At 46.3% G+C, this 24268-nt stretch overlaps 1 protein-coding gene and 2 non-coding genes across 4 annotated transcripts in view; 1 reads left to right on the forward strand and 2 right to left on the reverse strand.

The window, feature by feature from the left end:
* Positions 1 to 1893: 1893 nt before the first annotated feature.
* The window catches only part of DSP (desmoplakin), a 43731-nt gene continuing 21356 nt past the window's right edge, over positions 1894 to 24268 (reverse strand). Inside the window, exons 8-24 of one of the 2 annotated variants that reach the window (XM_027958464.3) lie at positions 23750 to 23854; positions 22248 to 22343; positions 21804 to 21929; positions 21097 to 21249; positions 19809 to 19963; positions 18524 to 18650; positions 17529 to 17730; positions 16940 to 17166; positions 16087 to 16253; positions 15604 to 15742; positions 14433 to 14626; positions 12680 to 12842; positions 11518 to 11601; positions 10857 to 10964; positions 10160 to 10258; positions 8672 to 9169; positions 1894 to 5889 (exon numbers count right to left, since the gene is read on the reverse strand). In XM_027958464.3, the coding sequence (XP_027814265.2) occupies positions 2605 to 5889; positions 8672 to 9169; positions 10160 to 10258; positions 10857 to 10964; positions 11518 to 11601; positions 12680 to 12842; positions 14433 to 14626; positions 15604 to 15742; positions 16087 to 16253; positions 16940 to 17166; positions 17529 to 17730; positions 18524 to 18650; positions 19809 to 19963; positions 21097 to 21249; positions 21804 to 21929; positions 22248 to 22343; positions 23750 to 23854 (5928 nt within the window). In that variant the 3' untranslated portion in view covers positions 1894 to 2604. Of the gene's footprint in view, positions 5890 to 6874; positions 9170 to 10159; positions 10259 to 10856; positions 10965 to 11517; positions 11602 to 12679; positions 12843 to 14432; positions 14627 to 15603; positions 15743 to 16086; positions 16254 to 16939; positions 17167 to 17528; positions 17731 to 18523; positions 18651 to 19808; positions 19964 to 21096; positions 21250 to 21803; positions 21930 to 22247; positions 22344 to 23749; positions 23855 to 24268 lie in introns of both variants that reach the window. The other variant, XM_027958463.3, reaches the window with a different exon arrangement.
* Positions 11360 to 11465, reverse strand: LOC114109752 (U6 spliceosomal RNA). The gene has a single exon (XR_003586333.1). It is a non-coding gene; the product is annotated as a U6 spliceosomal RNA (small nuclear RNA).
* TRNAE-UUC (transfer RNA glutamic acid (anticodon UUC)) lies at positions 22557 to 22629 on the forward strand. Its single transcript has one exon. It is a non-coding gene; the product is annotated as a tRNA-Glu (tRNA).

The raw sequence follows: 24268 nt of genomic DNA on the forward strand, positions 1-24268 counted from the left end.
TTCATTTTTAAGTAGGAATGTATTTGCAGAAATTAGCAACAGTACAAAATACTGATATTTTTGAGAAAACTGAGTTGGGTAAATCAATAATTAAAAACTCTCCCATGGGTCCATGGACTTCTTTTGAAGAAGTAAATCACTGATAATTGACATAGTCATAATGATGCTGTCAACACAAGTGAGCAATGCAGGAGGCATTTACTAAAGGATAAGGAGGACTTGTCATATTGATTTGGGCCATTAATAATCAATGTCCATTTATATCCTATGAGTATTCTGGATTTTTTTTTTAAACCAACATTTTTGTTGATGCTGATCCTGGGAGGGATTGGGGGCAGGAGGAGAAGGGGACGACAGGGGATGAGATGTCTGGATGGCATCACTGACTTGATGGATGTGAGTCTAAGTGAATTCTGGGAGTTGGTGATGGACAGGGAGGCCTGGTGTGCTGTGATTCATGGGGTCGCCAAGAGTCGGACACAGTTGAGTGACTAAACTGAACTGACTGAAATGGTTCCAAGTTTGGCCAGTGGAAACCACTATAACCACCTGGGTCTCTTTGATGTAACCTGTTAGCCCTCAAGTACTTCCCTGTTTTGATTAACCCAAGTTCACTTTATCAGCCCTTTTGGTTTCCCCAAATAGTTTTAATAACTCCTACAGTCTAATCCTTCTTTATTTTTTTCTTTTCCCCAAGCCTGATGCCAAATCTTTGCTTTCCTTTGCACTTGTTTCCATGAGGCAAAGAAACAGTGGAGGATACTTTTGTGAGCAACTGTTTTCAAAGGTAAATAGCAGAGTTCTCTCTCACACACACACACAAATAAAGTTAATAATATGGAAATAGTCCCGTAGCACAACTGGGTGTGCTGTAAGAAGCATTCTATTCGCACTCGGCCCACAGCATCCTTACTTTTTATTTGTATTTACATAGTTTGCCAAGCCTCCTGGAAAATGTGAGACTATTTTTGGATGTGAAGTGATGACCGTCACTGAAAATTTCCCTTTCCTGTGGATGTAGTGTATGTGAACCAGATCAAACCTCAGCCTAGGTCAAGTATGTCCACTCTCCAGGACCTGGCCCTCTCAGCTCAGAACTTAATGCAACTCTGGCAGCGGCTTGGAGCAGGTGTACCATTTCAACCCAAAGAACTCCTTTACACGGCTTCAGGTTGCTCTGTTCATCACCATTTCCTAAAGAGGTCTCCTGACCACTGTTCTAAGTTAGGCCTTTAGGATCGACTCAGTTGTGTCTCCTCCAAAATTCATAGGTTGAAGCCAAAACCTCCAACGTGACTATTTGGAGACAAGGCGTTTACAGAGTAAGTTTAAATGAGGTCATAACCGTTGGGCCCCTAATGTGATATAACTAGTTTTCTTGGATCTGAAGAATAGGCTTCAACAGAGAACCAAGAACTCTTCTGGAATCTGTTTCACAGATTCAAAATCAATTCTTTCCTCTTAGGGAACAAAAATGCAACCATGTAGTTTAAGGCTACCCAACATAGAATCTTAGCCACTTCATGTTTTTAAAGGGTATGACTGTGAATTAGCCTATGTTATTCACTGCCCAGAATAAACTAGAAGTGTTTGCAGACCTCTGACCTGGCCTCTTTACACAGGCTTCTTTCCAAAATTCTACCTAGTACAGAAATGTTGAAAAAACAGAAGACCAACTTCGAACAAGAATTCAGAACTAAAACAGCTTTTTAATGATCTTTCATATTGAATCTGGGTCTCCTGCATTGCAGGCAGATTCTTTACCACCTGAGCCACTAGGGGAGCCTAATAGGTATTTAGTAAACAGTTTTAGACATATTTTACAAAAAACAAAAAGCTTCTGCTAAATGCCCTTGTGTGTATGAACATATCATGAAATCAAAACGCAAAAACTTCAAACATTTAAAACTTTATTGCTGGAATAGCAAACTTCATAAAGACACCTTTTGAAAGTACATAGACAATGACAAGCAAAATAAACAGGAAACTCTGATAGAAGAAAAGCAAAGACTGTTACTATCATGCATATACAGTCGAACTAATACCAAACCAAACAGGTACATTGAAGAATATATGGGGTCATGGGTCATGCAATCCAAGGAGACTTATTCCAAATGTTTGAGTTTCAGAGGGGTTCTTTTTTGGGGGGGGTGGGGGGGTGGGTAGGGTAATTTCCTCCTAACACATAAAATAGAAATATTTAGATGAGAAGCAGACCGATGACTGTAAGGTCAATTTTATTTTCTTCTCCAAGCATAGAAATCTACATTATTGGCCAAAAGAAGTTCAAGAAGCAGTGATCAAAAATCTAAACACAGAAGAGAGGAAACAAACTCTAGATTCAATCTGTGCTATCCTTATAACCAACTACCACTACTTCATAGATACTACGTCCAGTGTGTTACATTAGTTCAGATGAGCTAAGAAGAGAAAAAGCCAGAACAGCCTCTACCATGTATTTCCGCCCCCCTCCCCTTGGCTATGTTTTCTGAAGCCTAAAAAGTTCTATCACTATCCGGCAAGCACGCGGTTTGCTCTATTTTTGAATACAGTGAAAATTCATATAAATGAGCGCCAAGGTCTAGCCACCTTTCCTACGGATCATTAGTGCCCGATCGAGCTGCTGCTAAAGGAATAGGAGTAAGAGTAGGAGGAGTTCCCTGTGGCATCGAAGCTTCCTCTCCGGGACCCACTGCGGGAGCCGGAGCGGGAGCCGGAGCGGGAGCCCGAGCGGGACCCGGAGCGGGAGCCCGAGCGGGAGCCCGGGGCAGAGGACACGTTGTAGGGGCTAGGCAAGCCCTTGGAGGACACAGAGGCGGCCTCCAGCAGGCGCAGGCCGGTGACGTCTTCCACCATGGAGCGGTTGATGGCATCCTTGTAGGATATTTTCAGCTTGGTTTTGGGGCAGGTCAGGATCTTGCCATAGGTGCTGGTGTCTTGCAGCCTCTGAGCTGCCCGGCCGTCGATGTACCCCTTCCTGATGGCTTCCTCCATGCTTATCCTCCCTTGTACTTCGGGGTCCACCAGGCCCCCCGTGAGGTACTGGAACTCCAGGAAGCGCTGGCCGGCCTCATAGGGAAGCCACTTTTCCTTCACCGCCTCTGCCGCCGACATCTTCTTCTTGCCCTTCACTCCTTCAAAGCCAATGAAGGCTTTCTGAGCGGGCTTCAGCCTGGTGGCCATATCCTGGTCAATCAGGCCCTGGGAGACTGCATCCTGGAGAGACAGCTTCTGGCCCGTGGTCGGGTGGATGATGCCGCCCGTGCAGGCCTGAGCCTCCAAAAGCCGCTGCCCGCTGATGCTGTCAACGATGCCCCGCTCTATCCCTTCCGAAATGGAGATCTTCTCCAGGTTTTCCGTGTCGAAGATGGCTGCGATGGGGCTGGATTCTTCCAGGGGCTCAGACAGGGAGCTGCTCCTGATGGTTAAATTCCTGATGCTGGAGATGGTGGAGATCTTACTGACGGTCTCGTGTCGAGAGCCGCCAAAGACATCATCACTGAGGCCACCCCCGGTGCTGCTGCTGCCGCCCACGCCGCCGCCCACGCCGCCACCCACGCCACTGCCCACGCCGTTCTTCAGGGAGATCATATCAGCGAACTGAGTGAGGCTGAGGCTGCCCGACCGGTACTGCTCGAAGAACTTCCTGTCGATGAGGCCCTTGTCGATAGTGTCTTGGATGTCGTACTGACTGCCTGTCTTCCTGTCCACCAGGACCACCCGAGTGGAGCCGTCCGAGCCGGTGATGGTTATTTCCTCCCACTCGCACTCCTGCTCACATAGCTCTTTGAAGGTGTCGTAGTCTATGAGGCCCTTCTTGTAGGCCTCCTGCACGGACATCTCCTTGTTGGTTTCCGGGTCCACGATGACCACCCTGCGCTTCCTGAGGGTGTTCTTCTGGGAGGTCTGCACCTGTTTCTTCTTCTCTTTCAGGGGAAGGAGACAGAGGCCAGTTTCCTCATCTTTGATGCACCTTTCTTTCAGCTGCAGATACGTAAGGTTTTCTTCAGTGTTCGGGTCGAAGAAGCCTTTGGTATCGTCACTCGGATCTGAGAGAATCTCACTGAGCTCCTCGTTGAAGTAGCCCCTCTTGTAGGCGATGTCGACGGGCAGGCGATGGCTCTCCTTCGGGTCGATGATCCCGCCGGTTGCAATCTGCGCTTCCAGCAGGCGGATGCCATGGCCCTTTTCAATGAGCTCCTTGTTCATGGCTTGGAACAGGGAGATGATGTTTCCCGTTTCAGGGTCATTGTACCCGGTGACGGCTCGTTCTGCAGACAGGAGCTTCTCCTTGAACTCGATGCCCACCAGGCCCCGTTTGTAGGCTTCCTCCACCGGTAACCTCAAGTTGCTCACGGGATCCACGATGAAGCCAGTTGCCGCCTGCGCTTCCAGCAGCTCCAGGGCAGTGCCGGGGCGGACCAAGCCGATTTTCATGGCCTCGTAGATGCCGAGCTTCTGCTTCGTGGTCTCATTGTAGATGCCGGCAATGCAGCTCGAACCCTGGAGGAAGTCCTTAATTCTCTCGCCAACCTCGTCGTAAGAAATCTGACCCGACTCCAGTTCGTTGACAGTGGACGGTCTCAATATGCCAGAGTCGACCAGCTCAGAGACGGTCACGGGCTGTCTGATTCCCTGGAAGGACATGCTTCTCTTCTGCACTGATAGCAGAAGCAGTCCGGTGTGTGGCTCGATTCTGCACCGCTCCCTCAGCTGCATGTAGCTGACCTTCTTTTTGGTGACTGGATCCACGAAGTTCTTCTGACTATCCCGGGGGTCGTTCAGGGAACGATACAGATCTCTGTCAATCAGCCCGCGGGCCAAGGCCACATCTTTCGGCAAAAAGACGCTGTTCACGGGGTCCACCACACCCCCCGAAGCGATCTGGGCTTCCAGCAGACGCATTCCAGTCTCTCGATCAATCAGATTTTTCTTGATGGCCTCTGACACAGACACGGTCTTGCCGGAAAACGGGTCATCAAAGCCGGTGACGGCTTTCTCCGCCGTGTAGATCTGCTGGCGGTCGTCGAAGTCGATGAGGTCCCGCGCGATGGCATTGTCCACCGTCAGCTTCTCGTTCCTGTGGGGGTCGATTATACCACCCGTGGCTGCCTGGGCTTCCAGGAGCATGACTGTGGATTCCGGGGTGATCAACTTCTTTCTCTTGGCCTCCACCAAGGAGTACTTTTCCTTCGGGGAAGCGGACGCCCCGGCAATGGCTCCCGCTCCCCGAAGGAAAGGCTGGAGCTCCGAAGCGACTTCCTCCACGGACTTCTTCCCCTTCAGCAGCTTGTCCAGGGTCGCCTTGTCAATCAGCTGGCACTCGTGCAGCTGCACGGCTGTCACCTTCTTCCTCAGCCCGTCGAACACCAGCTTGGAGGAGTCCACGGACCACTCGTACTCGGTCTGGGTCTCGCGGTGGGACCCATAGGGGCGCTGCTTGAGCCTGTCTATCTCCCTCTGCAGCCGGCAGCGCTCCGTCTCCAGCTGGGACTGCGTCTCCCGGCTGGAGTCCTCCAGCTTCCGCCGGCACCTCTCCTCGATCCGCTTGATCTCCGCCTGCAGCCTTTCGATCTCGCTCCGAAGGCTGTTCTTCTCTCTCTCGCTCTTCTCTCGCTCCGACTCGATCTTCCTGATGGCCTCCTCCTTGCGGGAGTACTGCGTCTTCCACTGGTTCAGGTCATTCTGGATCTGCTGTTTCTCACACTCCAGGCGCTGCTTCACCCTGCTTTCCGCCTCCAGAGCTGTTTTGGCGCGACTCAGCTCCTCCTCCAGCCTCTGCAGCCTGGCCTTGTCTTGTTCCAGGACTTTGATTTTCACCAGGAGACTCTCCCTCTCCTGCACCACCTGAGTGCACTGATTCTTGGATTCCTGAATCCTATTAGATGCCTAAAATGCAAAAGAAAGAAATGGAAAAAAAAAAAAAAAATGGTTTGATCACATCATAGGACTATCACCATTTCACCTCTTTTCCTATATTTATACAACATATAGTTACTTATTTGCCCTTTCCCTCTTTCCTTAGTTGTACTGTTATTTTATCTTACAAGTTCGTGGGAAAAAAAAAGTCTGAACATATATGTTGCCACTTTGATAAATGGCTTCTATACTCACTATACTTTTCCATAGGAGATACGAGCAGTTGTATACCTGGTTTACTCTTAATGGTAATTATGGTTTGAACAAATATGGTGAATTTTTTTCCAGGTTATCACACCTGCTGTACCTACATGCCACCTGTTACAGCTATATTGACGTGTTTAATAAAGCTATACAAATCTATGGACACATCCACCCCTGCACCCCCAGCCCCACACAAATATTGTTTACAGAAGTCAAACGTGTTAGAAGTTCAAGAAGTGTTAAAATTAGGGGTTAAAAGAAAAGCCAAACAAAAAGAAACATATTAGGGCCAGGATGAAAAGAGCATAGAATAATGCATGCAGAAAAATCATAAAAAGCAAGCAAGGAAAGTGATTTAAAAATTGTATAGAAAGCGTGCAATTTAACATGGCTCAAAAAGCCCTTTAACATGGCTTTTATTTAGGAAGATTTTAACTACAAACGTAGGTCACAGCTCACAAGGTAAGAGCCGCCGTCTTCTAGAAAACAGCGTGGAACATCAAGAGGAAGAGATGTCAGCTCTTACACACGGTGGAGGCTCGAAAGGCAGAGCCAGCGTGGGTTACAAAGAGAACACCGGTGAGAGAAGAGACGGGCCAACTGCACCGCAATCACTCCACCGCAGGTCTGATGAGGACAGACAGCAGCAAAGAGAAAACGTGAGAGGGCTGCAAGCCTTCAGCCCGGCAGAGAGGACCGCGGAGGGGATTAGTGGAGCGGCAACAAGCGGCGATCAAATATTTGTGAATACCTCTAAGGCCTGCTTTTGGAATCTCTCAATTTCCTGTCTCAAGTTTTCCCTCTCTCTCTGTAAATCGTTAATCAGGCCCTGCAGCTCCAGTGTGCGGTTGTTGCTGATCTGCAGCTGGCTCCGGAGCTCCGCGATGGTGGCGTTCTTGTCGTGGTCGGCCTCGCTGCGGCCCCGCCGGAGGTCATCGTACTCCAGCCGGAGCTGACGGAGCTCCTCCTCCAGCATCAGGTGCTCCTTGGTGAGGCTCTCGGTCAGCGACTGCAGCCGCTCAATCTCGATCTTGCTCTCGTTCAGGCTCCGGCTCTTGTCCTCGATGGCCTTCTGGAAGTGCTCGTTGCGCGCCTGTGCCTGCCTGACGCTCTCCTGCTCCTGCAGCAGCTGCCGCCGCAGGGCCTCAGCCTCAGAGGCCAGCCTCCGCAGCTCGTCCTGGGTTCTCTGTTTCTCCCGCAGGTGGCCGTCCAGCACGTCCCGCTGCTGCCGCAGCTCGTCCTCACTCCGCTTCTTCACAATGGACGCCTGCTCCAGCTGCTGGGTCAGGCTGGTGACCTTGATCGCCTGCTCCTTCAGGGTCCTCCGCAGGCCCTCCAGCTCCTCCTCCAGCTTCTTCCTCTTGGAGGAGTCTTCGGAGGCCGCCCTCTTCAGCCTGGCCAGCTCCTCCTCCGCCTTCTGTTTCTGCAGCTGCAGCTCCTTCAGGGAGGTCTGGAAGCGGGCAATGTCTTGGTCCCGGACGGTCCTCTCCTGGGACACCCGCTCATAGTCCAGCCTCAGGCGCAGCAGCTCCTGTTCTTGCACCTTCAGCTTGCTGATGGTCTCGGTGGCGCTGCTGTGAGCTTTCTGCAGCTCGCCCTGCGCCCTCTGTAGCCTGGCATTTTCATCCTCCAGGCACTTCCTCTGGCTGGCTTCCGTCTCGATCAGCTGCTTCAACCTGTCAATCTCCTTGTTTTTGTCCTGGATCGTCTTGGCAGCGTCGTCCAGAGACTGCTTGTACCTGGCGCTCTCTTCCGTCCGCATCTGTGTCACCTGCCTGAGCTCAATCTCCAGCTGCTGTTTCCGCTGCGACATCTCCAGGCCAGTGGTCTTCTGCTGTTGGACGTTCTCTTCGACCCTCCTGAGGGTCTCCGTGGTCTGGGCCAGAGTGTTCTTCAGCCTCTTGACTTCTTCTGAGAGGCTCCGGTTTTCCCTGGTGAGGGTGTCTATCTGGGCCCGGTAGCCGCTGGTGTCCTCTTCTTTTTGCAGGGTGAGCTGGTGGATGGTCGTCTTGGTGATGTTGATCTCCGTCTCGAACTGGTTCTTTAAGCTGATGATTTCCTCGTCGTAATTGGCCCTTACCTTAGCCAGTTCATTTTCATATTCCCAGCGGCGCTTGGCCTCCTCCTGGAACTCAGCTTTGAGCCTTTCGATCTCCTTGTTTTTGTCCTGGATGGTCTTGGCCGCCTCCTCCAGGGACTGCTTGTGCCTGGCGTTGTCCTCGGAGCGCTGCTGGATGACCTGCTTCAGCTCTATCTCCAGGTGCTGCTTCTTCTGCAGCATCTCGGAGCCGCAGGCCTTCTGCTGCAGGGCGTCCTCCTCGGCCCGCCTCCGCTGCTCCGTGGTCTGCAGGATGCTGTCATTGAGACGGACGATCTCCTCCTTCAGATCTCGGTTCTCCCTCGAGAGCCTATCGAGCTGATTGCGGAGGTTTTTGGAATCATCCTCTTTCTGCATGGATATCTCTTTGATGGTAGTCTTGGTGATGTTAATCTCTGTTTCATACTTGTTCCTTAAATTACTCATCTCCTCATTATAGTGGTTTCTTACCTTGGCCAGCTCACTCTCATACTCTCTCTTCCGGGCACCCTCCTCTTGCAGCAGCACTCTCAGCCTCTCTATCTCGAACTCCTTCTCCTTGATGGCCTTCTCAGACTCCATCTTCTGCCAGCCGAGGCTCTCCTTCTCGTTCTGCCGCGCTTTCTGCAGCTGGTCGTAGTCGCTCTTCTGCTGGTCAAACCTGTCCTCCACGGCCTTTCTCCTGCGCTTCTCATCCTCAATCTCATACGTCAGCCGTGTGATCTTCTCGTTGAGGTCTTTGATCTGCCCATAGCACTTGTCTAGGTTTTGCTTGGCCGACTTGCCATCCAGCTCAGCCTGTCTCTTCAGCTCCTCCAGGCTCACGAGCTTAGCTTTGAACTGGGAGCACTCTGCCTGGTATTTCTGCAGGTTCTGATCCAGGAATTTGTTCTTATTGCAGTTCTCCGAGTTGGCGTCTCGGGCCAGCCTGAGCTCCTCTTCCAGAACTTCGATCTTGGTATTTTTCAGCTGTGGAAGGGAAACCGGAGAGGGTGTTGAAAGAAACATACCTCGACATCGTAAGAAAGAAGTGGTACTTCCTCCCCAGCAGACCCAGGTGCTTTCTTCACTTCTTGTTACACAACTACACACGCACACACAGACAAGCACATAAAGAATGATACAAGGCAAAAGCTACTTGGCAAAAAAACTCAAGAAATCCGTACTCTTGTCATTCTTCCATTGGGTGCTTGCATGATCTTAGTAAGGGACTTACCCTCTTTGAGTTTCAGCTTCCTTCAATATCTACAAATGAAGGAATTTCTTTCAAGACCAAAAGCTTATGATTTCCTAAATTATGCGTCCTTAATTTCCAGGCATAAAGTAAGCTTCCATATAAACTCAGCACAAGCATTAGAAACGAGAAGTAAATTCAACAATCACCTGATGTGAAAAATTCAAATCCAGCGAGTCCTGGGTGTTCTTAATTTCACACAAAGAAATAAAGCTAATTCCTTGACCAAACGTTAAATGAAATTCCTGGGGGTTTTGGCAAAGTAAAATAGCTATAATTTTGAAAATATGACCTCAGTCCATTTCGTGCAGTGAACTGGAGAATAGGACTGATACCTGATTTATGAACAAACTGTATTACACTATTTAGAGGAAATACAGTTTTACCAAGGAGCGTCCATGTTAAAATGAGGCAGTGAAAAAAAAAAGGGCATGTATACACTGCTATATTTAAAATGGATAACCAACAAAGACCTGCTGTGCAGCACATGGAACTCTGCTCCATGATATGTGGCAGCCTGGAAGGGAGGAGGCCTTGTGGGAGAAGAGGCACATGTGTATGTATGGCTGAGTCCCTTCACTGTTCATGTGAAACAATTACAACATTGTTTGCTACTCGGCTGTACCCCAATGCAAACGAAAAAGTTAAACCCAACGAGGCAGTAATAATTAAGTTCCATTCTATTTTCTTTTCAATCGTCCATGGAAATAAAGTGAGTATATTACCTTCAGATCTTCCAAACTCTTCAGCATCTCACTTAAGAATCTGTAATAGTCTCCGGACCTTGTAAGAAGCTCTATGTACCGAGCATGCATATCTGCAGCCTTGGAGGAAAGATACGCAAGGACCAGTCAATGACATTGCATTCACAAGAAGCCCTATGCGAGCTGACCAATTCTGTTTCTAAACAGTCCAATAGTGAAATTATAGCTTAAAGAGTGAGCTCCCTCTTTTCATCTGTGCTAATTCCAAAATCCAATAAAACAATAAAGTGCAATAAAACCAAGGGCCTATACCATGCATTTTATCTTCATCCCTCTAGGGTATGCCCCTAAACCATCTGATATGGGTGATGCTCTGATATCTTTGAGAAGAAGTTGTCTTTAGAAATTGATTAGATATTTTCCACTTTTTAAATGGAATAAAAAACCTCAATAAACCCAGAATTTAAGCCCAGTTTCTGCAAAGAGTCTAATGTATAAATAGACTGACCCAGACTTCTCACTGATCATTTCCTAAAGCACATCTTATATTGATGATTTACACTAGAGAGAGGATAACCTATTAAACCTTTTTGAACGGAAACCCTCCAAATAGCAAGAGATTAATTCAGGGAGGGTGGGGAAGACAGGAAGGGGACAGGGAAGGAAGAAGATGCAGACGGAGGGGCAGGCTCTCAGAGAGAGGTAATGACTTATCTACCTCTTGCAGAATCACCCCAGAAGGAGACTGAATCACTGTTCTCTTGATAGGGATACTCAGCAGAGTTTCCAGTCCTGAGGTGTATGATGCCAGCTGCAGTTCATAATCCTGCAGAATAACGACATTTCAGAAAAACATACACAACTGACTTAAGAGGAGTCACTGGCAGCTACAATTCCAGTTTTAAATCACCACACTGTACTTCTGATGTCCAACCCCAAAGGCCATAACATGCTCCTAGTGTCCAAGCATCATACAATAGCATTAAACCAGTGGCACATCTTTAAGCTAAACGGAGATTTCTGCACACACCACCAGTCTAAAAATGAAGACCAGCCCACTGCCGTAAATACTGCCAGCGTATAATGAATTCAAGCTAATGGATCACAAGTGTTTATGGTTTGTTCAGGAGAGAATACACAAAAGCCATAACTGCTGTCCTCAAGGAGTTTATCATCTTTAAAGCGAATCAGAAGAGAGTCAATAATGTTCTTTTTAATTAAAAAAACACAGAACACTTCATGAATTTGCATGTTATCCTTGCACAGGGCTGGGCTGATCTTCTTTGTATGATTTCCATTTTAATACACATGCTGCCAACGCAAACACCGTTCATAATATTCTTGATGAAACACAAACACGCTTTCTGAAACCAACATACCTTAATTGAATTTGCACAAAGTTCAGCAATTTTTTGTACTTCTTCTGATTTGTCTCGTTTGCCACTTATCTCACTGTGCAAGTTCTACACAGAAAAGAAAATATTTACAAATGTTAAAGTGTACACATATTTTAAAATAAATGTTTTTTCATTCTTTAACCACTGTTGTTTCCCCCCACCTCCCCCCGGCTCAGTTTAAGACCTGTTCTGACCCCACAGTCTCACAGTTAAACCTCAGGAGATGAGTATATTTTCTATTCAGAAAATAGAAAGATCTTCAACTTCTTATGATCTAAGAGGTTACTATCTAGTCAGCACTCATCTCTAGTCCTGTTAACTCAATTTGTAAGGATACTTTACTACAACATAACATTATTTCTATGTTCATAATTGCATTTCTTTGTAAATATCTCAACTGCTTTTCCTCTGGGCATTATTTAAGCATTCCCCAAATGGACTAGTGGTATTAAAGATTTATCATTTCATGAAAAGATACACACACCCCGATGTTCATAAGGGCACGATTTATAATAGTGAAGAAACGGAAACAGCCTAATGTCCATCAGCAGACGAATGGATAAGGAAGATAAGGTATATATACACAAGGGAATATTGCCCAGCCATAAAAAAAACCAACAAAATAATGCCATTTGCAGCAACATGGATGGACCAAGAGATTTTCATACTAAGTGAAGTAAGTCAGAAAGAAAAAAGACAAATACCATGTAATATCACTTATATGTGCAATCTCAAATATGACACAAATGAATTTATCTACGAAATAAAATAGATGCATAGACATAGAGAACAGACCTGTGGGTGCTGAGTGTATGTGTTGGTAGGAGACAGAGGCTGAGAATCTGGGATTAGCAGATGCAAACTTCTATGTATAGAATGGAAAACCAACATGCCCTACTGTATAGCATAGGAAACTATATTCAATATCCTACAATAAACCATAATGGAAAAGAACGTATATTTATGTATAACTGAATCACTTTGCTGTACAGCTGAAACTAACACATCAGTGTAAATCAACTATCCTTCAATAAAATACATTTTAAAAAAACTTATCACTTTAAACCTCAGTACTGCTATGAAAACCAGAGGAAAATACAGCTTATCCCCAGTGAAATCTATGCAGTGACAAATCTGCTTATACCTTCTGCTCATTCAAAAATCTCATGACGGTGTTGGAATCTCCAAACTTCATGGATTCTAAGCTATCCTGGCGGCGTTTGGCATCATAGAGCCATTTGCAGAAAGCCTGATAGTTATCACGGTAATTCCTCAGTTGCTTGATTTGTTTCTCCAGGTCCCATAATCTGGTGATAATAAGAGATAATAAAATTATCAGAGCATTGCTGCTGCTGCTGCTACTGCTAAGTTGCTTCAGTCATGTCCGACCCTGTGCGACCCCATAGATGGTGTTGCTATTGCTCTGCAGAAGTATTAACACAGAGTTACCAGACAACCCAGCAATGCCACTGGGCTCACACTCAAGAACTGAAAACATACATTCACACAAAAGTTAACGTGTGATTGTCTGCAGCAGCACGTCATCATAGCCAGAAACTGGGAACAACCCAAATATACATCCGATGATGGAAGAATAAACAAAAGGTGGTATAGCCATGCAACGGAATATTATACAGTCAGAAAAAAGAAGTGAAGTACTGACATGCACTACACCATGGGTGAACCTGGGAAATATTATGCTAAATGGAAAAAAAAGAAAAAGTCACAAAGGACCACATATCGTATCTTTCCATTCATATGAAGTATCCAGAATAGGCAAATCTATGGAGCCAGCAAGTACAACGGTGGTTGTTTGGAGCTGAAGGGTTGGGAGGAAACAGGGCAAGCTGCCAGTGGGTACAAGGCGTTTTGGTTTTGGCCATGCCACGCAGGTGCGAGATCTTAGTTCCTTGTGAGCGTGAGTGAAGAGTTAAGTGAAAGTTGCTCAGTCGTGTCTGACTCTTTGCAACCCCATGGACTACAGAATCCATGGAATTCTCCAGGCCAGAATACTGGAGTGGGTAGCCTTTTCCTTCTCCAGGGGATCTTCCCAACCCAGGGATTGAACCCAGGTCTCCCACATTGCAGGCAGATTCTTTACCAGCTGAGCCCCAAGGGAAGCCCTTAGTTCCCTGACCAGGGATCAGACCTGTGCCCCTGCAGTGGAAGTGGACAGCCAGGAAGTCTTCCGGGTTTCTTTTTTAGGGTGATGAAAATGTTCTAAACTTGGAATGTGGTAATGGTTACACATTCTGAACTTACTAAAAACAACTGAATTGTATACTTTCAACTGTGAATTCAAGGCGAATTGCATGGCGTGTGAATTATATATCAATAAAGATGCTTTTAGGAGGTGTTTTCAGGAGATGTTTTCAAATCCTCATTTGTAGTAAGGCATTTCTTTTGTATTAAATATAAGATTTAATTTTCACAAAATTTTGGAGAATGCTCCCTCAGAGTCACTACTCCTTCCAATAAACGGTCATAACAGGAGTTTAGGGGGCACAGAACAGCCTGATCAGCGGCTTCCCTTATTTCCCTATGAGCCTGGAGGGTACCCGACATATGTGAGTTCAAGCCTGGCTACTGGGATGAGGTCTCTTCCACTCCCAACAAAACTGCCAGTGTGCGAAGAGAGCACCTTGGATGCCAAACTGACACACAGAACAAGACCTCTGATCTCTTGTTTTAGATTTTGGCCAAGCCACAAGGCATACAGGATTTCAGTTCCCCAACCAGGGATCAAACCTACACCCTCTGCATTGGAAGCACAGAGTCTTAAACACTGGACCACCCAGGAAGTCTCCAGAACCACTGTTTTCTTTAGTGATGACTTCAAGTGCCATTATATTGGGAACAACCAAACGGGCAGAAAGTGTGGGAGGAGGCTGGCTCACCTGTAGTCTATCTGTTTATCGATTCTTTGCCAGCGATCTGTCAGCTGGGTGACCTTTTCGCTGAACTTGCCCAGGTCCAGGTCATACAGTGGATACTGCTGTGAAGTCTGGGAGTGGATCTGCTGGGCTTTCTGCAGTTCAGTCTTCATGGTGGCCAACAAGGACTTCTTCAAGTTCAAGTCATTTTTAATTTTCTATCACAGCAGAAAAAAAAAAAGTACAAATTAACATCTTTCCCACTTGATGCTACACCGCAAGGAAAATATCTTTAAAGACTGCATTTCCTAATATTTGTGCTAATGACCTAGTTTGTTGTGCTAACTCAAGAAAAAAAAAGAATTGGAAAAAAAATTGATGTGAACGTCGGCTTAAGGAATGCTACATATCACACTCCATTCCATTCCTGGAAAATTATAAAATCTATTAATATATTTGGGCTTCCCAGGTGGCACAGCATTAAAGAATCTGCCAGCCAGTGCAGGAGATGCAAGAGATACATGTTCGATCCTGGGATGGGAGGGTCCCCTGAGGAAGGAAATGGCAACCCACTCCAGTATCCTTGCCTAGGAAATCCCGTGGTCAGAGGAGCCTGGCGGGCTACAGTCCATGGGATCACAGAGTCAGACAGGACTGAGCACCCACACACTAATTTATTTAACATCATATCTCAGGCTCTGAGAAGTACCACAGTACTAGGTTCAGTTGCTAAGTCATGCTCCACTCTTTATGACCCCAGGGACCATAGCTCGCCAGGCTCCTCTGTCCATGAAACTTCCCAGCAAGGATATTGGAGTAGGTTGCCATTTCCTTCTCCAGGGGATCTTCTCGACCCAGGGATCAAACCTGAGTCTCCTGTGTCTCTTTGGGCAGATTCTTTACCGCTGAGGCATTGGGGAAGCCCACCCCAGTACTATAGTACCAGCTTAACTAGGCTTAACTCGCATTCCCCAGGCTAATCTCACTACAAGCGACCTTCTCAGGTAGGTCCTGCCAACGTGCTCTGGACAACAGCGTTCTGGGGATAACAGCTGATGTCAACCACATGTGGCCAACAAAATCCAGTAATCCTCCAAAGTCATAAAGACATAGCGAAGCTTTATCACTGGGGACTGAGTGCTCCTGCATTTTTTTCCGAAATAAACCGGGCTGCTGCTAAAACTCCTCTTATTACCTTGAGTCCACAGCGGTAAGCCTCCACTTTATCCAGATCTAGGCACACAGTCTCCTCTTCCGTAAGTCTGGCCTCGTAAACCTTCAACATGTCTTCTGTCTGGAGAATGGCCTGCAGGAGGGCTCTCACGGCGCACAAGCTGTCGGGAGCCAAAAAGGCAGATAAAGTTGCCGATGACACAATTAGACTTTGGCTCTTGTCACTCTTCATAAAAGGGAATGATATTAAAGCAGAGAAAAACTGCATTAATGGAAGAATGCTAAGCTCTGGCCTGAAGAGGCTGCCTTTGTTAGAAGAGACACCGGAGATCAGAACAGAGGGACTGGAGCCCTAGGCTGGAGGATCCTCTCCCAGAAGCACAGAAAATGTGAGTCCCTCATGAAAAGACAAACCACAGGCAACCAGCACATAAAGCAAATGGAGTCTCACAAAATGAAGGTTGAGAAAAGCCAAATATCTGAGGTCAGTGTCGGTCGTGTTTACCTATTTAAGTAGCCGTCCGTCACGCCGTTGATATTTTCCAGTTTCTGAAACAATCCAAATACCTCATTCTGCAAATAGCAATATTTTTCCGAGCCTCTGAAGTTGGCTAGCATGTCCTTCAGCTGGTTGAGAACTTGAGCAATGGCTTGAGAATCATTCTGTACGCTCTGTCCAGAGAGAAGGAAAGCGCCTTTGATTTAGCTGTATGCCTGTCACCATCCTTCGTGCCCTCAAAAAGCCCACAAAATGTGAATGATTCAAGAGAGAGTTGACCCTTCCTGTCCTTCATCAGGGAGGCCTTACCAGCACTGGGTTGATCAACACTCTCCCTTAGAAAGTACACCTCAGACATTCCAATGCCGTGCCCAGGCCTGGCTGAGCAGAAGCAATGACTGAGCCTGATGCCGAAGCATCTGGGCTGCAGTCCCAGCTCCGCGGCTCTTACACCCCTTCCCCCAGCCAAATCTCTCCACGTCCATTTCCTGTTTGCAAAGAATATCTTTCTACCTGTCTAACCCACATCATACGCTGTCTCAGGCAGAGGCCGAATTCATGCTTGTGAAAACTTCGGAAATCTACAAAGCACTATATTGCAGAAAAGGAGGAACACTGCAGCCTGATTCAGCAGCCCATCATCTAACAGCAAAGACAGTTCAATCCCCAGCCTGGTATTGTTCAACAAATTCAGAAGCATGGGAAAGGAAAAAGGAAGTCGGGCCAGAAGCCTTGTATTGAAAACGAAGGTTTCAATAGGTTTAAACCTAAAAACGTTTTAACCAGGAGGTTTTTTCCATTAGTTCTCGGTTAAATATAAATATACCTGGAATCAAGCAAAATAATAACGAGCGCCTACCTTGAGCTCGTTTATTTTCACTGTGATGTGGTGGGAAGACCCCTGATCTGCCAGAAGGAGGTTCTTCAGGGCCATCCTGCTCTCACAGAGCTCCATCTGCCGGCGTATCTTCTGGAGCTCTATCAACATCCACGTTTCTTGCTTGTCATTTTCTCTGTTGGTTTCAATTACTTTATTATGGTTGACGTCTTGGCAGGTTCCAAGGTGAGTGATTTCAGTCGTGGTTACTGTAAAAATGTTAGGACCACAAAAATCAGAGAATTCCCGGCAAGAAGGGTGCGAGGCCCCAAGAAAACAGCTAGGCTGCATGAGAGTGTTGCTACTTCCTTGGATTGGGTTCTGAAAACTTAGTGTCTTTTTCTTTCTTTTTGAACTTTTTATTATGTATTGGGGTACAGTCGATTAACAGTGCTGTGATAATTAATAGCTTCAGGTGAACAGCAAAGGGACTTAGCCATCCACTCTCCTCCAACCTAAGTGACTTTTGAAACGTGATCTTTCAAAGAAGTGATTCCAAAACAAGATTTGGGCAAACTACGTCCTTTCTTTCGAAACCTGCACGTATGGTGGCTGCGAAGAGAGAGCCAACCTGTCTGGTGCTGGGGGTGGCCGGGCAGCTGTATGACCAGGGTCTGGTAGTGCTTCTGGGCATCTGTGAACTGAGTCTGCATCTTCCGCTTGTCGTCGTCTCCGAACATCTCCGAGCCCTGGCTGTTCCTGATGAACTCTTGGTAATGCAGCTCGAGGTCAGAGATGGTCTTCATGTAGTCTTCCTGCCGCATGGTTTTCAGCTGGAAATAAACCCGGTGGAGGTGTTTCTGGCGGCCCCACACAGTGGCCAAGGGGAGTTTGCTGGGAAATGCACCATGCTGGGGGCGGTGGGAGGGAAGCTGGGTGGGGAGCGGAGGGTAGTGGCCTGAGGCATCGCCCCTCAAGGACCCATTAAGACAGAAAAGGTCTTTGAGGATTTAGACCTTGCTCCTAAGAACCACAGCAGCGAGTTGTCAATTTTTTTCTTCCTATGAGATTTTCTTCTTCAAAGGAAACAGGACTCAGAAACCCCAAGAGTCAAGTGGATCACAGCAAAGCTGCTCTGACTAAGAAGAGTGAAGGGAAGCCCCCAGACTTACCCTCCCTGCCGTCTGCCCCTGTCCTCCCGGAGGACCTCTACCCCTGGGGTTCTTGGACCACAATCTGAAAACTACCAGTCTAGGGTAGCTAACGCTTTGGATTCCAAGAATCCTACCCTACCTTTTACTTCTGTGCTATCCAGTCAATAATTATGACCTCATTTTCCATTATGTCTATTAAGGGGAAGGGGACCCAGAGGATCACAGGACCACATGCCTTTGCCAGGGACTTCTGGCTTGTTGGGTAACTTTAATTAGTTCTCTGTCTGGTAAGCAGCCCGGTGCCATTCCTCCCATCTGTGTTGGATGAACTAGAACCTCTAAGGAAGGCTCAGCTGACTCTCTTCTGACCCCAAAAGCATCAACTGCACAGCTAGGTTTGTCTGGTAGAAACCGCAGCGCAGGGAGTGGCTGGGCAGCCCCTCTGGGCAGCAAGGGGGTCCTGAGGACCTACCTTGGCGATGGTCATGGCCTTGATCTTCTCGATATCGATCATGCAGTAATGCCAGGACACCAGGCTCTTCATGTTGATGTAGAGCTGGTTCCACAGGGCCAGGATGGCTTCGTAGTACTGCTCGATCCTAGGAGGCACAAGGGAAAAACACGCGGGCCTGGCTCTCCAAGTTCATCCCAAAGGGGAAACCTGGCCCCACGGCACAGAAAGCTCAACGGAGAACTAACAGAGCAACGGGCACATGGAACAGCTGCAAAACATCAGCATTTCAGTGAGGACTTCCCCAGCGGCTCAGCGGCGAAGGATCTGCCCGCAATGCTGCAGACTCGGGCTTGATCCCTGGGCTGGGGAGATCCCCTGGAGAAGGACATAGCAACCCACTCCAGTATTCTCGCCTGGGAAGTCCCATGGACAGAGGAGCTGCTGGGCTCCAGTCCATGGGGTTGCAAAAGAGTTGAACTCAACTTATCAACTAACAACAACATTTTGATGGATTTGGACCAGTACCCAGAAGTATACTCTCAATGACTGACATGGGTTTAGATACACTGGAATCATTTTGGTTGAAACACACAGTACAATTTGGGGTGGTTGGGTTATTTGTCAGCAACTTTTTAATTGATAGAGGTCTGACTCCATGCACACTGGCAGGGAGAGATGGGTCTTGGGTCGTAGAACTCTGATGGCTTCTGGGGTTTGGAAATATTCTTTGGGCTATGCTCACCCCACCTTGAACGGGCTGAAGATTTCCTTTATAAAACATTTGGGAAAATCTGCCCTGGACAACCTGTCAAGCGAATGTTCCAGCTACTTACTGATGAGCCAAATGTTTATGTGAAATGTTTAGCCACATATTCTGTTTGTGGCTACATGTCAGACTGTGTGTGTGTGTGTTCAGTTGCTCAGTCGTGTTCAACATTTTGTGACGCCATGGACTGTCCATGGGATTCTCCAGGCAAGAATACTGGAGTGGGTTGCCTTTCCCTTCTCCAATATGTCAGACTACCAATTGCCTAAAAGGAGGAAGAATTCTGAAACCACGCCTTTCAAGTGCATGGTCAAGATGAGTTCCTCTACTGTCAAACATTCTTTTTCATCTTCCAATGATGAGTACAGTATCTTCAACATAAAACCTCAAGACAAGGCAAAGGGCCCTTCACCGGATCCCACTTTGGGGTAGGTGACAGATGTGTGGAGCGGTGTGTCTGAGTTTTTGTACCGGGGTCGGCCACACTTTTCCCCACCCATGTCCACATCACGGCCAGCAGGAACTTGAACTACATACTTGCTCGAGAGGTCCACGGCCAGAGGGTTGGGCGGAGGGATGATGAGGCCCACGGAGGGCACCAGCATGTCCACGCCCCCTGGGCCGGTCACATACCACTTGCTCCGCTCATTGTTGTCTTTCAGGATACATTCGTCCCCTTTGTGGACAATTTTCTGCAAGGCAAGCAGCATCATGTTTTGGCTTGATCCACAGGCTCACGTTTGTATCTTTTTGCTCAAAAGAACAGAAGCAGCCACAAGGACAACACGCAAAGTGTTGCAGCTTTGAAACACTTTAATTTCTCCTCCATTCAAGCTGACCTTGACACAACCCAACAGGACTGATGCTTTAAATACAACAGGTGAGTCTACAAGGTGTATCTGAAGGGAATTAGGAGGAGTGACTTTCCAGGACACAGCCAGGGCAGTACCCCGGTGATGTGATAAATCCTTTTATAAAGCAAAAACTCACCTCCTGACTTTTCCACACTTGTGAGTTTTTGTTTCATATAGTAGATTTCAGTGTGTGGACATCACACCTCATTCACTTGTTAAAATTTTTAAATAAAAACAAAAAATTTCTGGTATCAGGTCCCCCAAAAAACAACTTTCTAAATTAACTCCAGCATCTAAATTGCTTCTTTTCTAAATTAATTAGATAGCTTCTTAAAATGGGTAAATTATGACATCTATGTTAATTATTAACATAACAAGTTTGACAAGTAGGTATTTTGATCTCCATTTCAATTTCTTTCTTCTCTCCAGCCAAGTTCTAAAACCATTTCTGCATGGCAGAATAAACTCGATTGTTTTATAATGTTCATCTCATCAACTAGTCACATTTTCATTTATTAAATCCTCCATAATTTTTATAAGAATATAGAGTTGTGGGAAATTCATGAAAACTTGCTAAAATGGAGCCATCTTTCCATATAAATGTTTGTATTGACCATAGAGCCTACAGAACTGATTCGTTCATTTAATGCATAAAATCCACAATGACATTCCCTTTACATGCAGCATAGTGGCCATGTATCTTATTTGCTTTTAATCTCAGAAGAAAAGAAGTCTTAAGCCTTAAAACAGAATTAGAATAGTTTAAAAATACTTATTGTCCTACTTATTGATAATTATCACATGATTCAGAACAAAATCACTCCATTCTTTCAACAGCTTCGCCTTTGTATACAAAAGAATTTACTAGGGTGTTCCCTGAAACCTAAATTCAGTTCTGCTCTCTCGATGGACAGAAATCCATCCATAGAGAAAGGGAAAACTTTGGCAGCATTCTGAGTAACAGCACACACCTGGTCCTGTTTGTAGTCGCAGAGAGCCCTCAGAATAATGGGTTTATTGCTTCTGTAGTCTGGGTTACGCGGTTTCAGCTGCACAATCTTCTTGGACTTGTTTACCAAGCTCTGCACCTGGCGCTTGTATTCAAGGATTTTCTCCCGTTCTCTCTGCAATTGCAAATAAAATCATCCTTGAACGTACATACTCTCTGAAAATTAGGTGAGATCTTGAAATGGCATTCCTATAGCTATCAGGACAATACAAATTAGGCCCTGCTGTAGTTGCATTAGCTGTAAAAAGCCACCCATTCATTTGTGTGCAGGGACCACGGGTACCTTTCATAAGAAGCCACTACACAGGCAACACAGCCATGAATTAGGGGGGCAGGAAAGCATATCACTGTGTGAGAGGACTATGCTGATAACATGTGACGTACGCTTTTCCAACACTTTTACAAAGGGATCTTCATGTTAAGTCATCAGTGTTTTCTCCCGTTTTGTTTAGAGCAACGGTAACTACTGAAGCAGAAGTAATCTGCAACAGTAGCTAAGCGTGCAGAGAAATGTATTTGAGAAAAGCCACTGAAAGTGAAGACAAGGTTTGCTTGAGCTTTGAGCATTCACTGCTCTGCAGAGCAACACAAATCCGAACAGCAGTCTGGATCCACTGGGGGGGTGCGTTTATTTTATTCCGAGGAAAGGGCTTGCATCTGAGACTCTACCTCCAGCTCCTTGATCTGCTCCAGCAGGCGCTGCAGGGGCGTGTTCTTGTCACAAGGGTACTTCTTCCTGATGGAGTCTTGGAGACCCTTCAAGTAGGCTTCCGTCGACTGAGCCTCTTCAAAAAACTGTGAAGGACGGGGGTGACTCCACATCAGTTAAAAGCAACTGAACACGCAGCATCACCTAATACTTCAACTTGCAGGAGTATCTTCCCTACAAGTCTATCTGACAGGTGGTTAAAGGCAAAGATGAGAGCAGAAACTTACAGGCGCGCGCAAGACTATCTGAAAGATAGGTGACTTGTCTACGCTCCTCTAAGCTAAACCCCAACAAACAGTATTTATGCAATATTGTAAATACTGTTGTCAGTGCTTTTTCAAACACATTCAAAAGAGAAGGCATCAAGACCCAAAGACAGTTAAACGGTTACTGAGGATAAAAACCTGAAAGTAGGCAGCGTTTTCTTTGAGATGAACATCAATGCATTTGGTGATCTGAAGAATCCAGCTCCACTGGGTCTGCAGGGTGTCCATGTAGGCCTGAAACGAGAGAACAGCAGCAGTCTCTCCACCACCCAGCCGTAGAGAGGCATCCGTCAATCCACAGATGGGTGAGCATCAATGAGAAGTATAAAGCAGTTTTTAAAATTTAATTCCAAATCAAGTAAAGTCTTTTCTAAAAACTGAAACTAGAATTTCCCAACAGGAACCTTTTGGTATGATAGAAATTAAATTTTAAGACAAGTTGGAAATTCCCTGGTGGTCCAGTGGTTAGGACTCAGAGCTTTCACTGCTGTGGTCCCAGGTTCAATCCCTGGTCAGGGAACTAAGATCCTGTAAGCTGTGCAGTTAAAAAAAAAGACCTAGTTTAACAAATGGGTATCCTTACAAGTATTAGTTAAAATATTCATCCAAATGACATAGCTCCTGACCAATCATAACAGACCAGTCAGAACAAGGATAAAGCAGGGGCATCAAGTCCTATTCCTGTTCAGCTGTTAGATCATGAGGAGTTTCAAGAAGAAATGGTGCAGGACCCTATGGTCCGTGCCCCCTACCCCCTCGCTCATGTCCTCAAACTGCCTCTTGTCTGTGGAAAAACTTTACCCAAACAATGAGCTTAATCAGAGAAGTGAGAAAATGCAGAAACAAAGGAATACGGTCCAACATGACTAAATATTAATAGTTTATTCAATAAGCAAAGTTCCTCCTCAAGGGCTATATCCTGTGAGTTGTCCTGTACATACTGAAACCTCCACCAGGTGGAAGAGGTCATCTCCATGAGGACTAGATTGTCGGCATGACATAAGCTGCCGCAGTTCTGAGAACTGGCCTCAAATAAATGTGAACAAACCGATCCTGAAACTAAAGGCTAACTGTACTTAAAAGCATCAGGACAACACCAATCATCACCGCATGACTAATTTTGAGATGACTATCAGAGCTGACTGTGCTATTTCTGCATATAGCCCCTCCCACCGTCCATAAAAGCTCTTGCCCACTGACTGTCAGTAGAGGGAGTCAGCCTTTGGACAAGGAGTCTGCCTTGAGCACATCCCACAGATCACAGTCTAGGACAGAGGTCAGCAAACTACAGTTCAAGGGCCATATCCGGCCCACTATTTGCATTTATAAATAAAGTTTTATTGGCAAACAGCCACATTCATTCAGTTACATGTTGCTACAGTTGCTTTCACACTACAATGGCAGAGTTAATTTCAACAAAGACTAAATGGCTTGTCAGTCTAAAATATTATATTATTTGATTCTTTCCAGAAAAAGTTTGCCAATCCCTGGTCTAGGGTGTTGATAAATAAACTTGTCATGGCTTTGCAATGGGCAAAAACTACTCATTCGTATAGTCTTTCTTGTTTCTTGGGTAGTCTTATTTTTTGAAAAGTATCCCTTTCTTCCCTTGATAAAAGTAAAAATCTCATGAAACTCACCTCAATTTTGTCTGAAGCTGGATGCTGATTGAGGACAAGTTGGTCACTCTCTTGTTTAAGCTTATTGAGCTCTTTCTCCTTAACCTCCAGCTGACTCATGCGTATCTGTGAATGAAAGAGAAGCAAATCCTCTAGAGCAAGTCACTGGCAGCTTTCCATCCCTCCCACCATCCTTAGAGGAATCAAATACAAAACTGCATCTTGGAAAGTACAATGCCAGAGAACTGCATGATGCGTTCCTCAAGAACTGCAGCATTTTTAAGACCGGAAAGGATGCCTGAGATCCAGCATGTGGCTGAGGCCAGACCAGCGACCCGTCTCATCCGAATGCACACAGGTGAAGTGACAGAGTCACAACACATACTTGTTGTGGTTCAGTCCCTAGGTCGTATCCAGCTCTTTGTGACCCCATGGACTGTAGCCCACCAGGCTCCTCTGTCCATAGGATTCTCTAGGCAAGCATACTGGAGTGGGTTGCCATTTCCTTCTCCAGGGGATCTTCCCAACCCAGGGGTTGAA

Source organism: Ovis aries, chromosome 20, assembly GCF_016772045.2.
Source record: "Ovis aries strain OAR_USU_Benz2616 breed Rambouillet chromosome 20, ARS-UI_Ramb_v3.0, whole genome shotgun sequence".
Taxonomy (NCBI): Eukaryota; Metazoa; Chordata; class Mammalia; order Artiodactyla; family Bovidae; genus Ovis; species Ovis aries.